The following is an 18,401-nucleotide window of genomic DNA, read 5'->3' as shown; positions in this document are numbered from 1 at the left end:
TCCTTAAGCAGAAAGGTAAACAAACAATTCAAATAGCTTCTGGAAGTTCCTGAAATTGACCAGATTCACTAGAGTCCCTCTGGGACGGGAGAAGCTGCACTACAAAGAAGACCAAGAGCAGCCCAGCTGCCTGGAAGAAACAGAAAGCAGCTGGGCTGCCTGGAAGAGGTTTAGACCTATTTTGGCACCTAGAATAGATACTCTCCAACCTGTTAAGATGCCAACAAGTAGTGCAAAGTGTTCCAGGTTCGCAGCTTTGTGAACTGTCACCCACGTTGTGGTAGGCTTTGGTAATAAAGTTGTATAAGTCATTTCTGTTCCTATAAGTAACCTCTCACTCATATTCCTGTATTAACCACAGGGAAATTCATTGGTTCATCTAACTGGACTTGGTAATAGCCATGCTTTGGTCTGTTGTGGGTTCCTTATCAACTGAGTGTTTTATCTCCCTAGGAAAAGTTTTATCACATGAAAGTCATAGATAAGTAGCCTAAAATGACACAGTATTTTAAGTGTACTTGCATTTTGACTACCACTTGTCATTTGAAGACACTTATAGAATTTGCAATTGTGATATTTGTTAGTAATCAAATAGTTTTGGATTGTGAACAATTTCAGGCATTCAGATTGGGGATATTTACTACATGATTGACTGCACATACTTGACCAAAGAGTTTAACAAATTCTTATGTTTATTTTATTCTTGCTGAGCTAGCGGATTTTCATGGGCATCATTATCCTTATTTTATGGTTCATGGATCAAGAAATTTGTCTCAACTCTTATAGCTCATGCCTGGGAGGCTCAAGATCTGAGGCACTTTATACTTTCTATGTGTCTTCCAGGGTACCACTCTCAGTTTACTTATTCACTCTTTGCTGCTTCTCACTCTTCATTGCTGGTCCCTCTTCACCTGGCCTATCTCTACATATAGAATCTGCCAGAACTCAGGCCTTAAATATCTTCTTCATAAACTCTTAAGTGATCTCACATTCTCATGAACCTAATATTCCATATGTCGGCCCATTAGTATACCTCCAGCCTAGGTTTCTCTGCTGAAATCAAGATGTATAACTGCTTACCTGGACACCTTTATTTTGATGTTATGTAATAAAAGCACCCTGAATTTCATATGAAACCCGAAACCCCTGAAGTCTTTTCCATTAGGTAAATAGAAATTCCACCCCTATGTTACTCAGACAAAAAAAAAATAAAAAATTAAAAAAATTAAAAATCCAGCATTTAAAGCTCGATTGTTTTACCTTTGGTATTCCACACTCAATCCATTGGCAAATCTTTGTCTCTCCACTAGGAGCATTATTACAATCCAAAGATATGACTAGCACTTCTACCATCCTGAGCTAAACTTTACTTTTTCTCCCCTGATCACCAGAATATACATCAGACAGCTCAAAACTGCCTGCAGCTCAGCTTCAGAGAACCCGTAACCTTCTCACCTTCTTGAGCACATATATACAGATACACATACATTCATATGTTTTAATTTATTCGTGTGAATTTTATTTTTTAAGTTAAATATTTTAAAGCCTATGTAAACTCTGAATAATTTCCTTGGTTAGTAATGTTACTACATTAAGTTACCACATTTACAACAGCTATGAAAAAAATAAAAACATACCCACAACACAATTCAATGGGTAAAGGCACTCGGTACCAAACCTGAACCTAATGAGATCCAAATAGGTGAAGGAAAGAACACTGTAGCAGTCCTCTGACCCACAGGCACAATAAATGTTTTTAAAAAACAAATAAAGCAAAGTAAAGATTTTAAATGAAAATTTAAGAATATCTCATATAGAATCATGATCACTATGAAAAAAGTTTTAATGAAATCTGAATTTTTACCTGCCACAATGTTCCCAGAACGTGCTACAACCTTGAATCCATCAGCAACTTTGTCTACACTGTCTCCATGTGTAAGTAAAACAATTTCTTCCTTCTGCAGGCCCCTAAACATTAAAAAAAGTAAAATTTACACACTAATATCTCAAGGAGAACCATAATTGATAGGTCAATGAACTGTCTTAGTTTTATAACAACTTGATACAAGTAGAATAATCAGAAAGGAGGGAGCCTCAACTGAGAAAATGCCTCCCTAAGATTTAGGCTGTAGGGAAATTTGTAGGATACTTTCTTAATTTGTGATTGACTGGAGATGACCCTGCCCATTATGAGCGGTGTCTCCCTGGGCTGGTGGCTCTGAGTTGGATAAGGAAACAGGCTGAGTAAGCCATGAAGAGTCAGCCAGTAGGCAGCACTCCTTCATGGCCTGTACATTAGTTAGCTCCTGCCTATAGGTTCCAGCCCTGCTTGAGTTCATGTCCTGACTAAGAATAAGTTAGCTAAATAAATCCTTCCCTCCCTAAGTTTCTTTGATCATGGTGTTTCATCACAGAAATAGAAATCCTAACTACAACAATCATTTTGTTTAGAAATACAAATTTGCTGTATAGTAGATTAGGAAAATTCAGAAGGTAAAAACTGTATAGCAATGGGACACTGTAAAAATTTACATAGAATTTATAGATGAACATATATAACTATAAAGAGTGCCAATAAAAGATATTAAATCTGAAAGGAGGGCAACTAATAAAAATTGAGGACGAGGGGATTGTTCAGAAATCTCAGTGGTTTAAAATACTTGCTTAAAACAAGCATACAAGTTCAAATCCCCAGTATCCACATAAAAAGTCAGTTGTAGCCACATGTGGACCTGTAACCCCAATCTTGTGGTCTAACAAAAGAGAAGTCACAAGTATTTCCTCTCTGCCAGTCTAGCTCCAGGTTCAGTCAGAGAACTTGGCTCAAGAGGATAAGACAGAGAGTAGTAGAATAGTGTCTAACATTCTCCTGTCACTTCTATGTGTATGCACATGTGTGCATAGAATGCACATAAACACACACACAACATATACCCATCATACAGCACACACACACCATGCACCACCTACAGCATACACACACACACACACACACAGATAATTTTTAAACTTGAAAACTGAACTGATGAATATATGAGGCTGGTACTCTAATTACACTAAAAAGCTTATATATAATAAAACTGTAATTTCAACATTTCATTTCTGAGATTTTATCTTTAAAACAGATATTTCAATGACTTAATAATTCACTGTCACATTAGTAGTGATAATGCTGACATTGTTATTCTACAGCTATCTGTTCAGTATATGTAAAATGCAGGTTACTATATAATCAGGCTGGCTGGAGTGATGGCTCCATGGTTTAGAGCACTTATCTCTCTTCTAGAGTCATTCTGTTCCCAGTACCCATGTCAGAGAACTCACACATGGAAAAACACACACACACACACACACAGGAGGAAGGCAGGCAAGCAGATTAAGAGTAGGAGATATTAAAATCAGAATACTTAAATAAAAATCCTATAAACTTTTACATTAATATAAAAATAATTATATATACTGATTTTATCTTTCTAAAAACAGAAAATACGTATCGCCTAACTGTTTACAAAAAACACCTAGAAATAAGCACAACACAGCAGGCAAGGTGGAACTCTAGTGCAAAAACAAAAAGAAAAGCAATGGTATTTAACTATGAAAAGTAGCTGATCCCTGTGATCCACCCACATGGTAGAAGTAGAGATCCAATTCCCACAGTTATTCTCTGACCTCAACATATGCTCCAATGGCATGTATGTAGACACAAAAAATAAATACAACAAAAAACTCAATACACATATAAATTAAATACATGGGACTAGCAAGCTAGCTGGGCTGATGAAGGCATCTGTCACCAAGCCTGAAAAAGGAGAATCAACTCCCACAAACTGTCCTCTGATTTACAGACACACACACACACACACACACACACAGTGGCATACACATATGGATGGACCCAAAATTAAATAAATGTAATTAAAAAATAATACCTGAATAATGAACACGTATTATCCATACTAATGTTGAAAACTCCATCCTCTCTAACACTTTTTTTATGCACAGTGCCTCCAAAGACTTTATTCATCATCTGTTCAAAGAAACAAACTAATGTTAATATGAATCAAAAGAAAAGTTTGTATGCTAATAATAATTATTTATATCCTTTGCCTTCAAAATGTTGTTTGTACCATAAATATGAGTAAACAGGTGTTTAATGTGTGTAGGTAACTACTGTTACTATATGTAAAATTGTTAATGAGCATAAATTCATAACAAAATTTGACTAGGAATTTGACCTGAGGTTAATCTGTGACAAACACTGAGAGACTTCCCATTTGTTGTGCTTTAATTAACATCCGGTCAGGTGTCCTGGAGCATATGCTCTTAATGCCAGAGCTCAGGAAGCACAGGCAGGTGAAGGGAGGTGAGCTCAGGCCATGTGTGGTCTACATAGGTGAGTTCCAGGACAGCCAGAGCTACATAGTGAGACTCTTATCTCAAAAAGAAAACAGAAAGAGAAATTTTTCCTTAATTCTTAAGTCAGACCAGCTACAAAGGTACTTTGAGATTTAAAAGCCGTTGTAGGTAAAAAAAAAAAAACAAAAAACAAAAACAAAAAACAAAAACAAAACCTGTAGCAACAACACAGGAGTTAGGGCATGAAGGAATAAAATATGAAACATTGATTATTATACAAATTTGAATGGGTGAATTAGAGAATGACAAGAAAGATGAAAGGCAAAATATTAGAAGAGCGCAGTGCAATCAAATGTCTTGTGTTTAATAAAAAGGGCATGCAGGCATGGTGGAGCACGTCTTTAATACCAGCACTTAGGAGGTAGAGGCATAGGCAGAAGCAGAGACAGGTGGATCTCCATAAGTTCAAGACCACTTTAGTCTACAAAGCAAATTCCAGGACAGCAGGGGCTCTTATACTGAGAATTCATGTCTTGGGGGATGGGGGGCAAATAATAATAATAATAAAAATAAAAAGGGGATGAGCTAGTAGGGCAGTGGTGGTGAATTCCTTTAATCCCAGCACCCGGGAGGCAGAATTCAAGGCCAGCTGGTCTACAGAATGAGTTCCATAATAGACAAGGTTACATGGAGAAACCCTGTATCAAAAAAATCGAAAAGAAAAGAAAAGAAAAGAAAAGAAAAGAAAAGAAAAGAAAAGAGAAGAGAAGAGAAGAGGAGGGGAAGAGAGAAGAGAAGAGAAGAGAGGAGAGGAGAGGAGAGGAGAGGAGAGGAGAGGAGAGGAGAGGAGAGGAGAGGAGAGGAGAGGAGAGAGAGAAGAGAGAAGAGAAGAGAGAGAAAAATGGGCATGGAACTTTATCTGTAAACCACAAAAGTGGCCAACTATAGTATGTTATTCAATCTGTTTTACCTATCATGTGAGTGTGGGGATTCAAACCCTGGTGTTTGCTCTTAACTGATGAATCATCTCTACAGCCTCTTAGCTATTAACATTAAAAAAAAAAAACCCTTAAGAGTAGATAATATATATATATATGTATATATATATGTGTGTGTGTGTGTGTGGTGTGTGTATGCATACACACAAATATATATTAGTACAGTTATTAATATAGTAAATATTATATATTCATATACATATATATATACATACACACACACACACACACACATATATATATATATGTATGTATGTATGTATGTATATACACATACACACACACTTGAGTTTAAAAGCAAATGTAGGCATGATGGCTATTCTTGACCAAAACTAAAATTAATTGAAGTCCAAGTTGCTGGGCACATCTGGAGGAATTTTTAGTTAATTGGTTCATTTGACATAGGAAGACAGACCCTTAAATCAAGATTGAGGGTGAAGAAACCTTGTCCCCATCCAAAATCTAGGCCACACCTTCTCCAGGGAGCCAACATGAAGGACAAGAAACACAAACTTTGGTCTTTGCCTGTTTACCTCTGCTTACCTCACTGGCATTAGAGACTACTTCTTTAAGATTCTGATGTATACTCAAGACCAACTGAGATGTCTAGTCTCAGACTAATGGAGTCTTAGACTTTCCATTAGGAGACAGCCAATGTTGGACTAGCTGGACCATAGCCTGTAAGCCACGGTAATAAATTCCCTTTCGATAGATAGATCGATAGATAGATAGACAGACAGACAGATTCATTTGATCAATTCCGTCCCTCTAGAGAACCCTGACTAATATGGGGAGAGAAGGAGAGTTTTTTGTTTTTTTTAAATGAAAATGTCACAGTACTCATGAAGCTTCAGCGGGAAGAGTAACGATTGTGGATTGTTTGGACTATGCAGCAAAAAGTTCTTTACCTAAGCAAGATGAGAGAGACAGAAGATGGAGAAGGAAGAAAGTAGAGGGGGATGAAAGGAGAGGGGGTGGGGGTGGGGTCAGAGAAAATGTGCTAATATGCAATAATACATTATGCAAGGATGATTTCTAGCTCTCTTTCCAGATGATCCAATCAAGTAAGCCAATGTTTAAATGTTGTAACTTGATAATCCTAGGCTTACAAGCATAAGGGAGAACTTACATATCTGGTTTATGTTTTTATTCCCTTAGATCTAGTTTAATAAAATTGTTTCTTTGATAAGTCAGATGTTAGCATGTTTTTGTTTAATGTTATCTAACATCATGTTCAATATTGTTCTTGTCTAATAAATAGTTAAAATGACCATGATTGAGAACAACAAATGAAAGTAGGTAGGAGAGACAGCAGGAATTCTCACTGTTTAAAAGTGTACAGTCGTGGCACATAAAGGAGCACACCTTTAATCCCACCAATTAGGGAGGCAGTGGCAGGACTATCTCTGAGTTCAAGTCTAGCCTAACTTACATGTTCTAGGCTAGCCAGTGGTACATGTGAGTCCCTGTCTCAAATAAGTAAATGGATGGATGAATGGATGGATGGATGGATGGATGGATGAATAGATGCATGGATGGATGGACCAACGGAAAGACAAACAAACAAATAAATAGTAATTTGCTAAGTGATCTAGTTACTTATGAACAGGTTTCCTTACAAGGTCAGTTCCATGACAAAATAGTAATATACAGTAGTATGTTGCCCAAATTATCTTAGAGACAAATAGTATTTAAATCACAAGAAGAAAACATTAAGTCAACTCTCAAACTCAATTCACAGATATACCTGCATGCCATAGCAAATTCCTAGAATAGGCTTGCCAATGGTAAATATTGCTGGATCAAACCAGGGAGCATCCTCTGCATACACAGAATTAGGTCCTCCAGATATGATAATAGCCCTGTGGATTGATTGGAAGAGGAGTCAGTAAACAATGTTGACTACTAATTTTTAATTATTTAATACAATATATATATGTATATATATATATATATATATATGTATATATATATATATATATATATACACACACATACACACACACATGTATAAATAAAGGTTGAAAAAAAAGTCCTCTCTCTTTACAGATCTCAATACTGTAGTTGTTCCTGACACTCAACACACTTGGAAGACAGTTCTATATCAGATACCCCTGGGATTATGATGAAGAGTGTGAGAAGGGTGAGAAGAATTGCCTAGACCACGCATTGAAAAGCTGAGTGTGCAGCAGAGGTATACAGAGAAGGAAAACCTGTGTGAAGGTGAGAGGAGGAGCAGTAAGAGGAGAAGGAGCACTTGAGGGAGGCAGGAAAATCATGAGCTCAACCTTATCCTCAAGTTACATACCAAGTTCAAGGCCACCCTGGACTACATAAAGACCCTGACTCGGAAGGAAGGAAGGAAGGAAGGAAGGAAGGAAGGAAGGAAGGAAGGAAGGAAGGAAGGGAGGGAGGGGAAGGGAGGGGAAGGGAGGAAAAGGGAAGGAAAAGGACAGGACAGGACAGGAAAGGAAAAAGAAAAGGAAAGGAAAAGGAAAAAGAAAAAGAAAAAGAAAAAGAAGAAAAAGAAAAAGAAAACAACAACAAACCACATTGCTAAGCTTTATAGTGCATGCCTCTAATCCTAGTATTTGGGAGGGAGGTTGCAAGAAAATCACCACAAATTTCTACAATATTGAATTCAATAACCGCCAGAGAGGGCTACAAGGCAAGAGACTGTTTTGTTTTCTTTTTATAAAGAAAGAAAAATGGAAATATACTCAGTGTCCTGTGATACAACTCATCAGGTAAAGGCACTTACTCCGAATCCTGATGACCTGAGTTTGATCCTTCAGATTCATATGGCGAAGGAGAAAACCAGCTCCCATAAACTGTCATCTGACTGCCTCAAGCTCACACGTAGATGTACACTTATACACGCACACAGTTTCATTTTCAAAATAAGACATTTGAAGAGAAAGACAGCACACCTAGTATTAAGTCTCAAACCCTAGACAACTGGCTGAGGTGCCCATTAACAGGTCAAAGGGTACACTGACCACCAGGTTTGCAGGCTCCCTATATCCCTCAGGGTATGTCACTGGCCATGAACTTCTCCAGCACAGCCACTCCCCACAGCCATTTTTGTTAACTACCCTTCTGGTGTAACTTTTACTCTCTTGGCCAAGACTGTCCCTCTTGGTAGGAAACTCCTTCCAGCTTCCCACTCTCCTTACATGACCCGGCTGGCTCAAGGTCATGTTCACTCTGGACTCTCTCAGACATCACTCCCTCTGACTGTGCTCTCCTCTTTACCTACAATAAACTTTCTCCACCATACTTAAGAGCAGTCGTTTCCTTCCTTTTTTATTTCTTTATTTTCATTCACCTTGTGTAAAAGTCTAAGTCAATTAAGGATGGCCATTGTAGTCACTTCTGGGGAAAAACGGTGAGGCACCAATCCATATGAAAGGAAAGAACGTTACAAGCCTCACATGCGTTGGCTGTCTTGCCTGTTAGGGACAGGGGCCACTGGAACTAGCCTTATAAGGCTTAGGTTTTTCTCCTTTAGCAACAAGATTTTCATGGTTGGAAACAAGGAACTTCTGTATAAATACTTCTTCCCTTTCAGCTACTCTATCCAACCATTTGTACATTTTTCCTTTGATTAATTACTCTAAGAACAATAAACAAATGATCACTATAACTGCATCTAACTGTGACCCACAAATCATATAAAATATAAACTATTCAACAAGGTGGTCAGCTGTATAACGAAAATCAAGGTAATCTCCCCAGCAGCATCAAAACAAACAAAAATTGAAAACATCAAGGTAATTTTTTTGGACTAAATGTATAAACTATTCCTTTTTAATTCCAAATCAGAGCTATAGGAAATTTCTTACAAAATTACGCTGGATTTTTATAGAAAAAGTCAATGCCCAAGAAAACTAATTATAAAATATTCCAAAATCTAAACTCAATCTCATTGACGACATTATCAATCAGAGGCTACCGAAATCCTTGTTCCTTTATGGCGAAGGCTGGTGTTTCCAATGGGAAGATTTCAGACTGCACAAAGAGCTCCCGCACTCTTCGGTCAATGACTTTCCCATACTGGGCTCCAGCATCCAGAATGACAACAGCTCCTTCGTAATGGTGAGAACCATCCTTAAGATCTCCTCCAGCATTCTCCGGCTACAAGTAAAACAAACACAAATTCTTGCTTACAAAAATTGTATGACTAGGGGCTAGTAAGATGGCTCAGCAGGAAAAGAAAGACTTGTAGCCATGCCTAAGGACCTGAATTTGATGCCTGAGGCAAAGCACATGGAGAAGCAATTCCTGTAAGCTGTCCTCTGACTTCCACATGCACACTGTGTCTCCATATGTACCAAATAAAATGTTTAATTACACTGTTTTAAAAAATGGGGTCACTGTCAGCTCCACCAGACAGAAATGTAAACTGTTAACTTATGTTGTATTTCTAAGGTATGGATTCAGAAGTTCTTTTAAGTGTAAGATGTTAGATACACCCTTTCGTGGACACATGAACCTGTGAGTCCAAGGTGCCATTTCTGACTGATGTGGTCACTCCTACTGAGCTTTATGCACACCCTCACGAAGGAAAACAACCCTGCTCTGTTAGCAGGTCTGACTGCTGGCTGTTATGCCAGCACTCATACTATCTGTGCCTCCTCTGGACAGAAAGTGATAGGATCACCCCATTAGGCACAGCATTCCTAAAAACATCAATGAGGTCATTAAAGCCTGCTGCTAGAATGTAGTATGGCCACTTCCACTTTAAAATCTCTTACTTTAGAATTTTCTTACTGTTTACCTGAGAAAAAAACAGAATACACACATCTAACCTAGAACACTAACTTTTATTCTTAATTTTAAACTTTCAAACTTGCCTGCTAAGTATAAATTTCTAACACCTCTAGAAAGTAATTTAGCAAAACCTAGAGGTGTTATTTATTTTTTACAGCCAATTTAACATAACCTAGAGTCACGGGGGGAGGAGGAGTTGAGAGGGTCTGGGAAAGAAAACCTTAACTACCTATATCTGTTTGAGCTGGGGGGGGGGGCATTTTCTGAGGGCTAAATTCTACAGAATGGCCTGGCCCAAAGAAAGACTATCATAACTAGGCAAAGAGTCCTGGGATATTAAAGAAAGCTAGCCAATTGTAAGTTTGGAAAGAAGCAAGAAAGCCAGCCTGCAAAGCATCATTTCGCACATGTTAAGTCTTGACTTTCCTCAATGATAAACTGTGTCCAAGTGTGTAAACCAAACCAACCCCTTTCCTTACCAAGTTGCCTGTGGTCAAAATGCCTTATTATAGAAAATAAGGGAACTAGGACAAAAGGGCTAAGAGATATGTATTGGACAATAATGCAAAAGTAGAAGAGTGGGAATGAATGAAACAAAATTTCCCATGTCCCAAAAGCAACTGAAGTTGGATGATAAATCCAGTGCACTATTTTGGTCTGGGCTCTTATCATGGTTTCTGCAAGACCTGGGACTGGGGAGAGGATCCAGAGAAGGGACTAGAAGGGAGGAAGAGAAATGGGAGAAACACAGAAGAAGATGTAGGTCAGTTAGACTGCCTGCCTGCAAAGTAAGAAGCCCTTTAGTGGTCTTGTTTCAATTTTGCCACCATTATGAGAAAATCAAGAGCTTACTAGCATCAGATGAGACAACATAAAATGGGGCTAGACAATGACAGGTGGCGCACAAATTTCTGAACAAAGAAAAATAATACAGTTTTAAGTTCTTTACTCCTGTGCCTTTTAATTATCATTCTCATGGCTATAGCTAACTGTTAAGTCATAGTAACATAATCATTATATAGTGTAGTGGTATAGTACTTTACAGCCCAGGTCCACCGGCCCAGGGCTGGCACCTCCTACAAGGTAACCCATCCTATCCACGTTTAAAAAAGAAAAAAGAAAAAAATGACCTACAGACTTGCCTACCGTCCACCTGGGAGGCATTTTCTTAACTGCTTTCTATTTATCTTTCCAAATAACAAAAAGCCAAACAGAACACTCATTTATATAAAATATTGGTACAGAATTTCTAAAAGTTTTAAAAACAAGGGCTGGGTTAATGGCTCTGGGGTTATGAGCACTGCACTGCCTGCTCTTCCTGAGGATCCAGGTTCAATTCTTTGAACCCACATGGCAGCTCACAACTGTCTGTAATTCCAGTCCCAAGGGATCTTATGTCATTTTCTGGCCTCCATGACCACACGGGCACGAACATGTGGTACACAGACACACTTGCAAGAATAACACCATAAATGTACGTGTGTGTGTGTGTGTGTGTGTGTGTGTGTGTGTGGAGGAGGCTAGCCTTACACTGATGTATGTCTTCTCACTGACGGTGCTGGAATAGCATCTGTGATGGTTAATCCTAATAGGCCAGCTTAAGAATTACTTTATTACTTTTATTAAGTTTTTTTGCATTTTATTTTTAAATTCCTTATAACAGTGTTGTGCCTATATGTTTGTCTGCACCATTTGCATGCAGTGTCTACAGGGACCAAGTGAGGATGTTGGATCATCTGAGCTGGAATTACAGACAGCTGTGAGTTGGCCACTCTACCACATGACCTTGACATAAAATTTAGCTATTCACCTTAAACTCAAATAAATCACAATGATCAAAAATATCATCTTAAGAAAATATTGAGCCGGGCAGTGGTGGCACACGCCTTTAATCCCAGCACTTGGGAGGCAGTGGCAGGCGGTTTTCTGAGTTCGGGGTCAGCCTGGTCTACAGAGTGAGTTCCAGGACAGCCAGGGCTACACAAAGAAACCCTGTATCGGAAAAAAAAAAGCAAAATAATAATTAAAAAATGTTGAAAAAATACTGAAATAATTTTGTGAAAATATTCTTCTAGATCGCAGTAGGTTCTATAAAACCGCAGCGAACTCATCCACCATAAAGATGAGTTCCAGTGAGTTGTAAGATTAAAAATTAAAGACAAATGTACAAAACTGTAAGGTGAGACTTATTCTTCAGACCATGACAGGTGCCTAGGTTTGAAAATATAGGAGCTACCTAATAATGTTTATTCATTTGTTCAACACAGGTTTTTGAATGATTCCTACATATTAAGCAGCCATTCGCGAGTTTGTGACACTTAAGCTCCATGTTTGCAAGGGCAGAAATTATTCCTGGCTCTAGAACAGCTATCCAAAAGTTTGGAGTTTCATACACCCGAAGAGAAATTTAACCAGATTGCTAAAGCTAGGTCACAAGCATGCACAAGCGTGATGTACACCTTGCTAAAGTAAATTATATTCCAACACCGCAGTTTCTCGATGACAAAACTGACTTTGTGAAGGTCAGAAAGCTCTCCAGGTCAAAGACGATTAGGTCGGAAGGGAAAGGGGACCAATTCAGACCAGGCAATTAAGAACGATGTCTAAGGCTGGGAGTTGGAAGCCACAAACGGGCATCAACGGCCCAACGCTCTCGCGTCTTGGCTAACGCAGTTAACTTTTTCCAGCACCCGTGGAGAACCTGGCTCCCAAGAAAAGGCCCCAAAGGCGGGAAAATGTCCCCGAAAACTAGCACGTAATACACGAGACAGAGTGCGCAGGAGCAGAACCTTTAACTCTACCCCTCCGAGGATGGCGGGAGAAGAGGGTGAGAAGCACACCTGGGCCCAGGAACAGAAGCTGTGGTCAATAGAGTCAGAAAGGCCTGCACTAGGCTGGAAAGAATACAGGCCCGCCTGGCCGGACCGCCGCAGGCGAGGCCCCGACCCTGCCCTGCGGTTGAAGGGCCCCGAAGTCCCCAAGAATCGCGGCCCACAGCCAGGTCGCCTCTCCGCTGGAACTCGATGCTTCACTAGCAAAGCCAACAAAGCGCCTCGGATGCAATAAAGCCGCGCCGCAGGCCGGGCTGACACATGTAGAGCGCCACTGACCCGGCCGAGGGAGACGGACGGACCCCCAGGTCTCGCTCACGCTGCCGGAGGGCGGCAGAGACGCCAATCACAGACTGACCTTGGAATCTCCGTTGCACAGGGCCATCGGGGACCAACGCCGCGGGTGCAGACTGCTGGCAAGGCCTGGACGCCAGAGGCTCAACACCGGGACCGGCAGAAGCGTGAAGAACAAGAGCAGCCCGGAACCTAACAGCGGCCTCAGAACACAGAAGCGCGCGCAGGCCCTGCCTCCAGCTTCCGCCCGACCTCCTCTAACCGGCCCCGCCTCTTAGAGGCGGGACCATGCAAGCCCCGCCCTCGTCGTCACCCCGGGAAGATAACACCAAACCTACCAGAAAGGAAAGCATCAGCCATGCCCCCAGTCTGGGCAATAGAACTGGATGTGATAGCTGACAATAATTAAGTAGTGGCTACATACCACCTCAAACTTCAAGTTTTTATAAACTGCAAGATACATTTAAGTAATGGATTCACCGTGTCACAAATAGTGGCTCAATTTTTCTGGTTTTTTTTTGTTTTATTTTGGTTTTGTTGTTTTTCTAAATAAGGTCACTCAGCAGACCAGGCTAGCCTCAAAGTTACATCCAGCTGCCTCTGACTCCTAAGTGCTAAAATTAAAGGTGTGTGCCATCACCTCTGTTTTTTAACAATAAGCTGTAGATTCCTCAGAGAGCCTACCTTGTTGAAGAAATTATATTTATTTGATTGCCTGTTTAGTTTTTGTTTGTCTGTTTCTTTTTTCTTTTGTAAGAATGTATGGTAGCCAGTCACCACCTTTGATCCCAGCAATCTGGAGGCTGAGGCAGGCACATCTTAGTTCCAGGCCAGATTTTTTTTTCTTTTTTTTTTTTTTTTGGTTTTTCAAGACAGGGTTTCTCTGTATAGCCCTGGCTGTCCTAGAACTCACTTTGTAGACCAGGCTGGCCTCGAACTCAGAAATCCGCCTGCCTCTGCCTCCCGAGTGCTGGGATTAAAGGCGTGCGCCACCACGCCCGGCTCAGATTTTTAAAAATAAGGAAAGAAAGTAATTAAAAGAAAAATGTTCAGAGGCTCTTGATCTCTCTCTCTCTCTCTCTCACTCTGGTGCCAGAACAGCCAGGGCTATACAGAGAAACCCTGTCTCAAAAAAAAAAAAAAAAAAAAAAAAAGAAGAAGAAGAAAAGAAAGAAAGAAAGAAAGAAAGAAAGGGAAAAGGGAAAAGGGAAAAGGGAAAAGGGAAAAGGGAAAGGGAAAGGGAAAGGGAAAGGAAAGGAAAGGAAAGGAAAGGAAAGGAAAAAAGAAAACCCAACATCCTCCCATGGCCTCAGTGCCTATAAACACATGTACACATAACCCCCCCCCCCCCAACACACACACAATGAAATAAGAACTTTTGCAAGCAACAGCAAAAAAGAATGGCTGATGTGAAGGAAGAAGCCAGGTGTCATTGGTGTCCTAACACTTGCTAGTGCATCCCTGTGAGTTGGAGGCCAGCCTAGGACACATAGAAAAAGACAGGAAAGGAGAACTGCTGTGGATGATAAAGGACACAGATAGGATTTATGATAAACTATCAAGTAATAAAAGCTGGAAATGTTAAAGAATCATTTTCAGCTATCATAACAATAGTAAATTAGGACATGAAATATTAGTAGATGCTAAAATTAAAGAGTGGAAGATAAGAAGCAAGTTTTATTTATACTGTCACAGAGTATCTTCCCACATTATTACTTATGCAATGTAAAATAGCAAATTTTTCTGTCTTTGCTTGTTTTTGAGTAGAGTTTCACTGTTAACCCTTGATAGCTATGAACTAGACATGATCCAACTGCATGAGCCTCCCAAGTGTATATGCTACCACATCTTACAAAATTTAGCAACTTTAGAAGTGCCTCAAGTCAGCCTTTCTTGAGTGATCAATATGAATATCACAAATAGTACAGTAGGTCAGTGTCATGTCTCACTTGATGGTCTAAATAAAATGAGGAGAATGTTACTGTAGTTCTGCCTAAAATTCATAAAAGAAAGGAACATCAATTAAAGACACATTCCACAAAATAACTGGCCTATGATTATATCCAGTTATTTATTTCTTTATGAAAACAATACCTCTAAACCTGATCATTAAAGGAGACTTTTTTCTGCAATTAGGGCAGAGTTTATCCATCAAGAACATCTTTTCTCCGTGATAGTGTATTAGCTGAAGCAGTCTAAAGGCTGCCTCTACCAGGCCGAAGATAGAGTAGCCCAAAGGCTGGGACTTAGAATAATCTGTTCTAAAGGCTTTCTCATTCATACTTTTGACATGGCTTTGAGAATATCTTTTGAGGGCGGGAACACTTTGACCCTCAGAGCATCTTCAGCTCGCTGCAGCCTCTCCCTTACCTCTGTATCAGGTCTGAATTCCCAGGGAGAGTATTCTAGGTTGAAGCTTATAGCCTCTTCTAATTTTCTTTCCTGTTAACATACTAAGAATGGAATCTGGGGCTTTCATTCCCAGCCTCTGTAGCCTTTTCTAATCTTGCTTTAGCTTGCAAACAAAATTGTTTCTCTGCCTTTTATTCATTGGATGAATTACAATCCAAGCATAGATCCATTTCTCATTGCTTTAAAAAACTTTATGGTTTATAGAACCATGTAAGATTCCAGACAGCCAAACTAATTCTGAGCAAAAATAGCAATGATGGAGGAACTGCTATCCAAGACCTCAAGAAATACTATAGAGTCATAGTAATAAAAAAAATATGGTGCTGGGCATGGTTATGTAGAGGCAGGTGGATCTTTGCGAGTTCGAGGCCAACCTGATCTACAAACTGAGTCCAGGACTGCCAGAGATACACAGAGAAATGCTATCTATAAAAAAATAATTAAAAAATCAAAAAATCAAAACAATGAGGACAAACAACCACACATAGCTACAACCATCTGATATTTGATACATTAGCTAAAAAGTGGGATCTTTCACAAATGGTGCTGAGAAAACAAGATGTTCATTTTGTGTGTGTGTGGTGAATGTTTTCAAGACTTTTATTTTTTTTAATTAGGTATTTTCTTCATTTACATTTCAAATGCTATCCCAAAAGTCCCCCAGACCCAAAGATGGCCTAGTCAGCCATCATCAGGAAGAGAGGCCCCTTGGTCTTGCAAACTTTATATTCATTTATTTTTTTAAAAGAACAAAAGAAAAACTGGAAAGCATAGACCCCTCTCTATCGCCTTGCATGAAAACTAATTCCAAACGGGTGAGAGACCGAGATGTCAAACCTGCCACGCTGAAACTGCTAGGAAAAATCACAAGCAGTGGCTATATGATGTAGGTGTAGGAAAGGACTTCCTGATAGGACTCCTGTTGTCCATGAACTGAGGCCAACAATTTATAAGTGGGACTTCATGAAACTGAAAAGCTTCATGCTTCACAGGTAATGAAACAATCAAGTGAGAGAAGGGGATCTGCCATCGTGTGTGGTAGAGAACATAATGACATCCAGAACACACAAAGAACTCAAAAATATCAAAGGAAAAAAAAAGAACAATGACCCATTTTTTTTAAAAAATGGGTGTGGGATCTAAACGAGAGTTCTAAAATAAAGGAGGGGAGAGAAAAATATGGCTAAGAAATATTGTTGTTGTTTTTTTGTAAAAAAAAATCTCAATCATTTGATTTTATTAGTGAACAGATGAGATAAAATTCACAAACATCAAATTACAGGAAGGAGCCACAAGAGGGTTGAATTAATTTTTGAAATGGAGCCCAGGATAAAAGAAACTTGAGATCACAAGCCTGAGTGTAAATCACTCTTTGTGCTTTTGAAAAATATTCTGTAAACCCCAGCTGTAACTTCTTAGTATCAGAATTTCACTGAGCTTGGTTACTGTGTTTTCTCTTGGCCAAATGCTGTGGCCTTTCAGGAACCACAAGAAGCCATAGTATCTTTCTGGTAAAATTCTCCAGTAAACTAAATATAAGCTTATTGGGATTGCTAGTACTTAATAAAAAGGGGAAGATAAATATATTCTTTTAACATTTACCCCCAGATTCAAGAAAGATTAGGAACTTTCTAAACTTAAACATAATTCTGACTACAAAAAAAAAGTTAATAGATGTTGTTTAAAATACTCCAAAATAACCCAATTACCTTTGACTATTTATAGGATGGCTTAGGTAGTTCATACCATATTGAACATGTCAGTGATTTAAAAACAAATAAACAAAAACCCAAAATGGAGTAATCAGTATTTTGGTACAAGCCACTTGGTTAATTAAATTGGCCAAACTGATTCTTGAGGTTTATTCTAGTTAGGCGAAGGATGATTAGAAACCTAAATATAGGATCGTGTCCAGTGTTTGAGCATGCTGACTCAAACCTAGATTCCTAGCACTCAGGAGACTGAGGCAAGGTTGCCCCTGAGTTCCAGACCAGCTTAGGCAACGCTGTAAGGTCTCAAAACAAACAGCAATTAAAAAAAAAAGTCAATCAGCTGATGACTGAACCACCAAACAAGTAGTCCACAATGATACATGACCAGAGTGCAGGGTCTACTGGGCTACTTTAGAAACCTATGATTCTGGTATTTAGAAAGCAGAGGCAGGATGGATCAATGACAGTTTGCAAACATCCTGGTCAATATAGTGATTTTCAAGGCAGCTGGGGTTGCATAGTGAGACTGAATCTCAATGCCCATGTCTTCATTAGGGTTTTACCGCTGTGAACAGACACCATGACCAAGGCAAGTCTTATAAAGGAAAACATTTAATTGGGGCTGACTTACAGGTTCAGAGATTCAGTCCATTATCATCAAGGTGGGAGCATGGCAGCATCTAGGCAGGCATGGTGCAGGAGGAGCTGAGAATTCTACATCTTTATCTGAAAGGTGCTAGTGGAATACTGGCTTCCAGGCAGCTAGGATGAGGATCTTAAAGCCCAAGTCCACAGTGACACACCTACTCCAACAAGGCCACACCTCTCCAACAGGACCACACCTTCTAATAGTGCCACTCCCTGGGCCAAGCATATACAAACCATCACAGTCTTCTTCTCAAACAAACTTCTGTTAAGATAGACTAGAAGCTGCCTCCATGTTAGTTGGTGAGAGAATCAGAATAAGAAAAAAAAAAAAAAGATTTATCCCAGAGAGGAAAAATATAGAAATCCATGAAAGAAGT

At 39.4% G+C, this 18,401-nt stretch overlaps 1 protein-coding gene across 2 annotated transcripts in view; it reads right to left on the bottom strand.

The window, feature by feature from the left end:
* Positions 1-18,401, bottom strand: part of Gmps (guanine monophosphate synthetase) — a 57,922-nt gene that overhangs the window by 31,928 nt on the left and 7,593 nt on the right. The window contains exons 1-5 of one of the 2 annotated variants that reach the window (NM_001033300.2): positions 13,317-13,484; positions 9,310-9,491; positions 7,102-7,216; positions 3,930-4,027; positions 1,865-1,968 (exon numbers count right to left, since the gene is read on the bottom strand). In NM_001033300.2, coding sequence (NP_001028472.2) covers positions 1,865-1,968; positions 3,930-4,027; positions 7,102-7,216; positions 9,310-9,491; positions 13,317-13,343 — 526 coding nt within the window. In that variant the 5' untranslated portion in view covers positions 13,344-13,484. Of the gene's footprint in view, positions 1-1,864; positions 1,969-3,929; positions 4,028-7,101; positions 7,217-9,309; positions 9,492-13,316; positions 13,485-18,401 lie in introns of those variants that run through there. The other variant, XM_011240078.3, reaches the window with a different exon arrangement.

Source organism: Mus musculus, chromosome 3 (genome assembly GCF_000001635.26).
Source record: "Mus musculus strain C57BL/6J chromosome 3, GRCm38.p6 C57BL/6J".
Lineage (NCBI taxonomy): Eukaryota > Metazoa > Chordata > Mammalia > Rodentia > Muridae > Mus > Mus musculus.
This window is presented reverse-complemented; position numbering and strand designations above follow the sequence as displayed.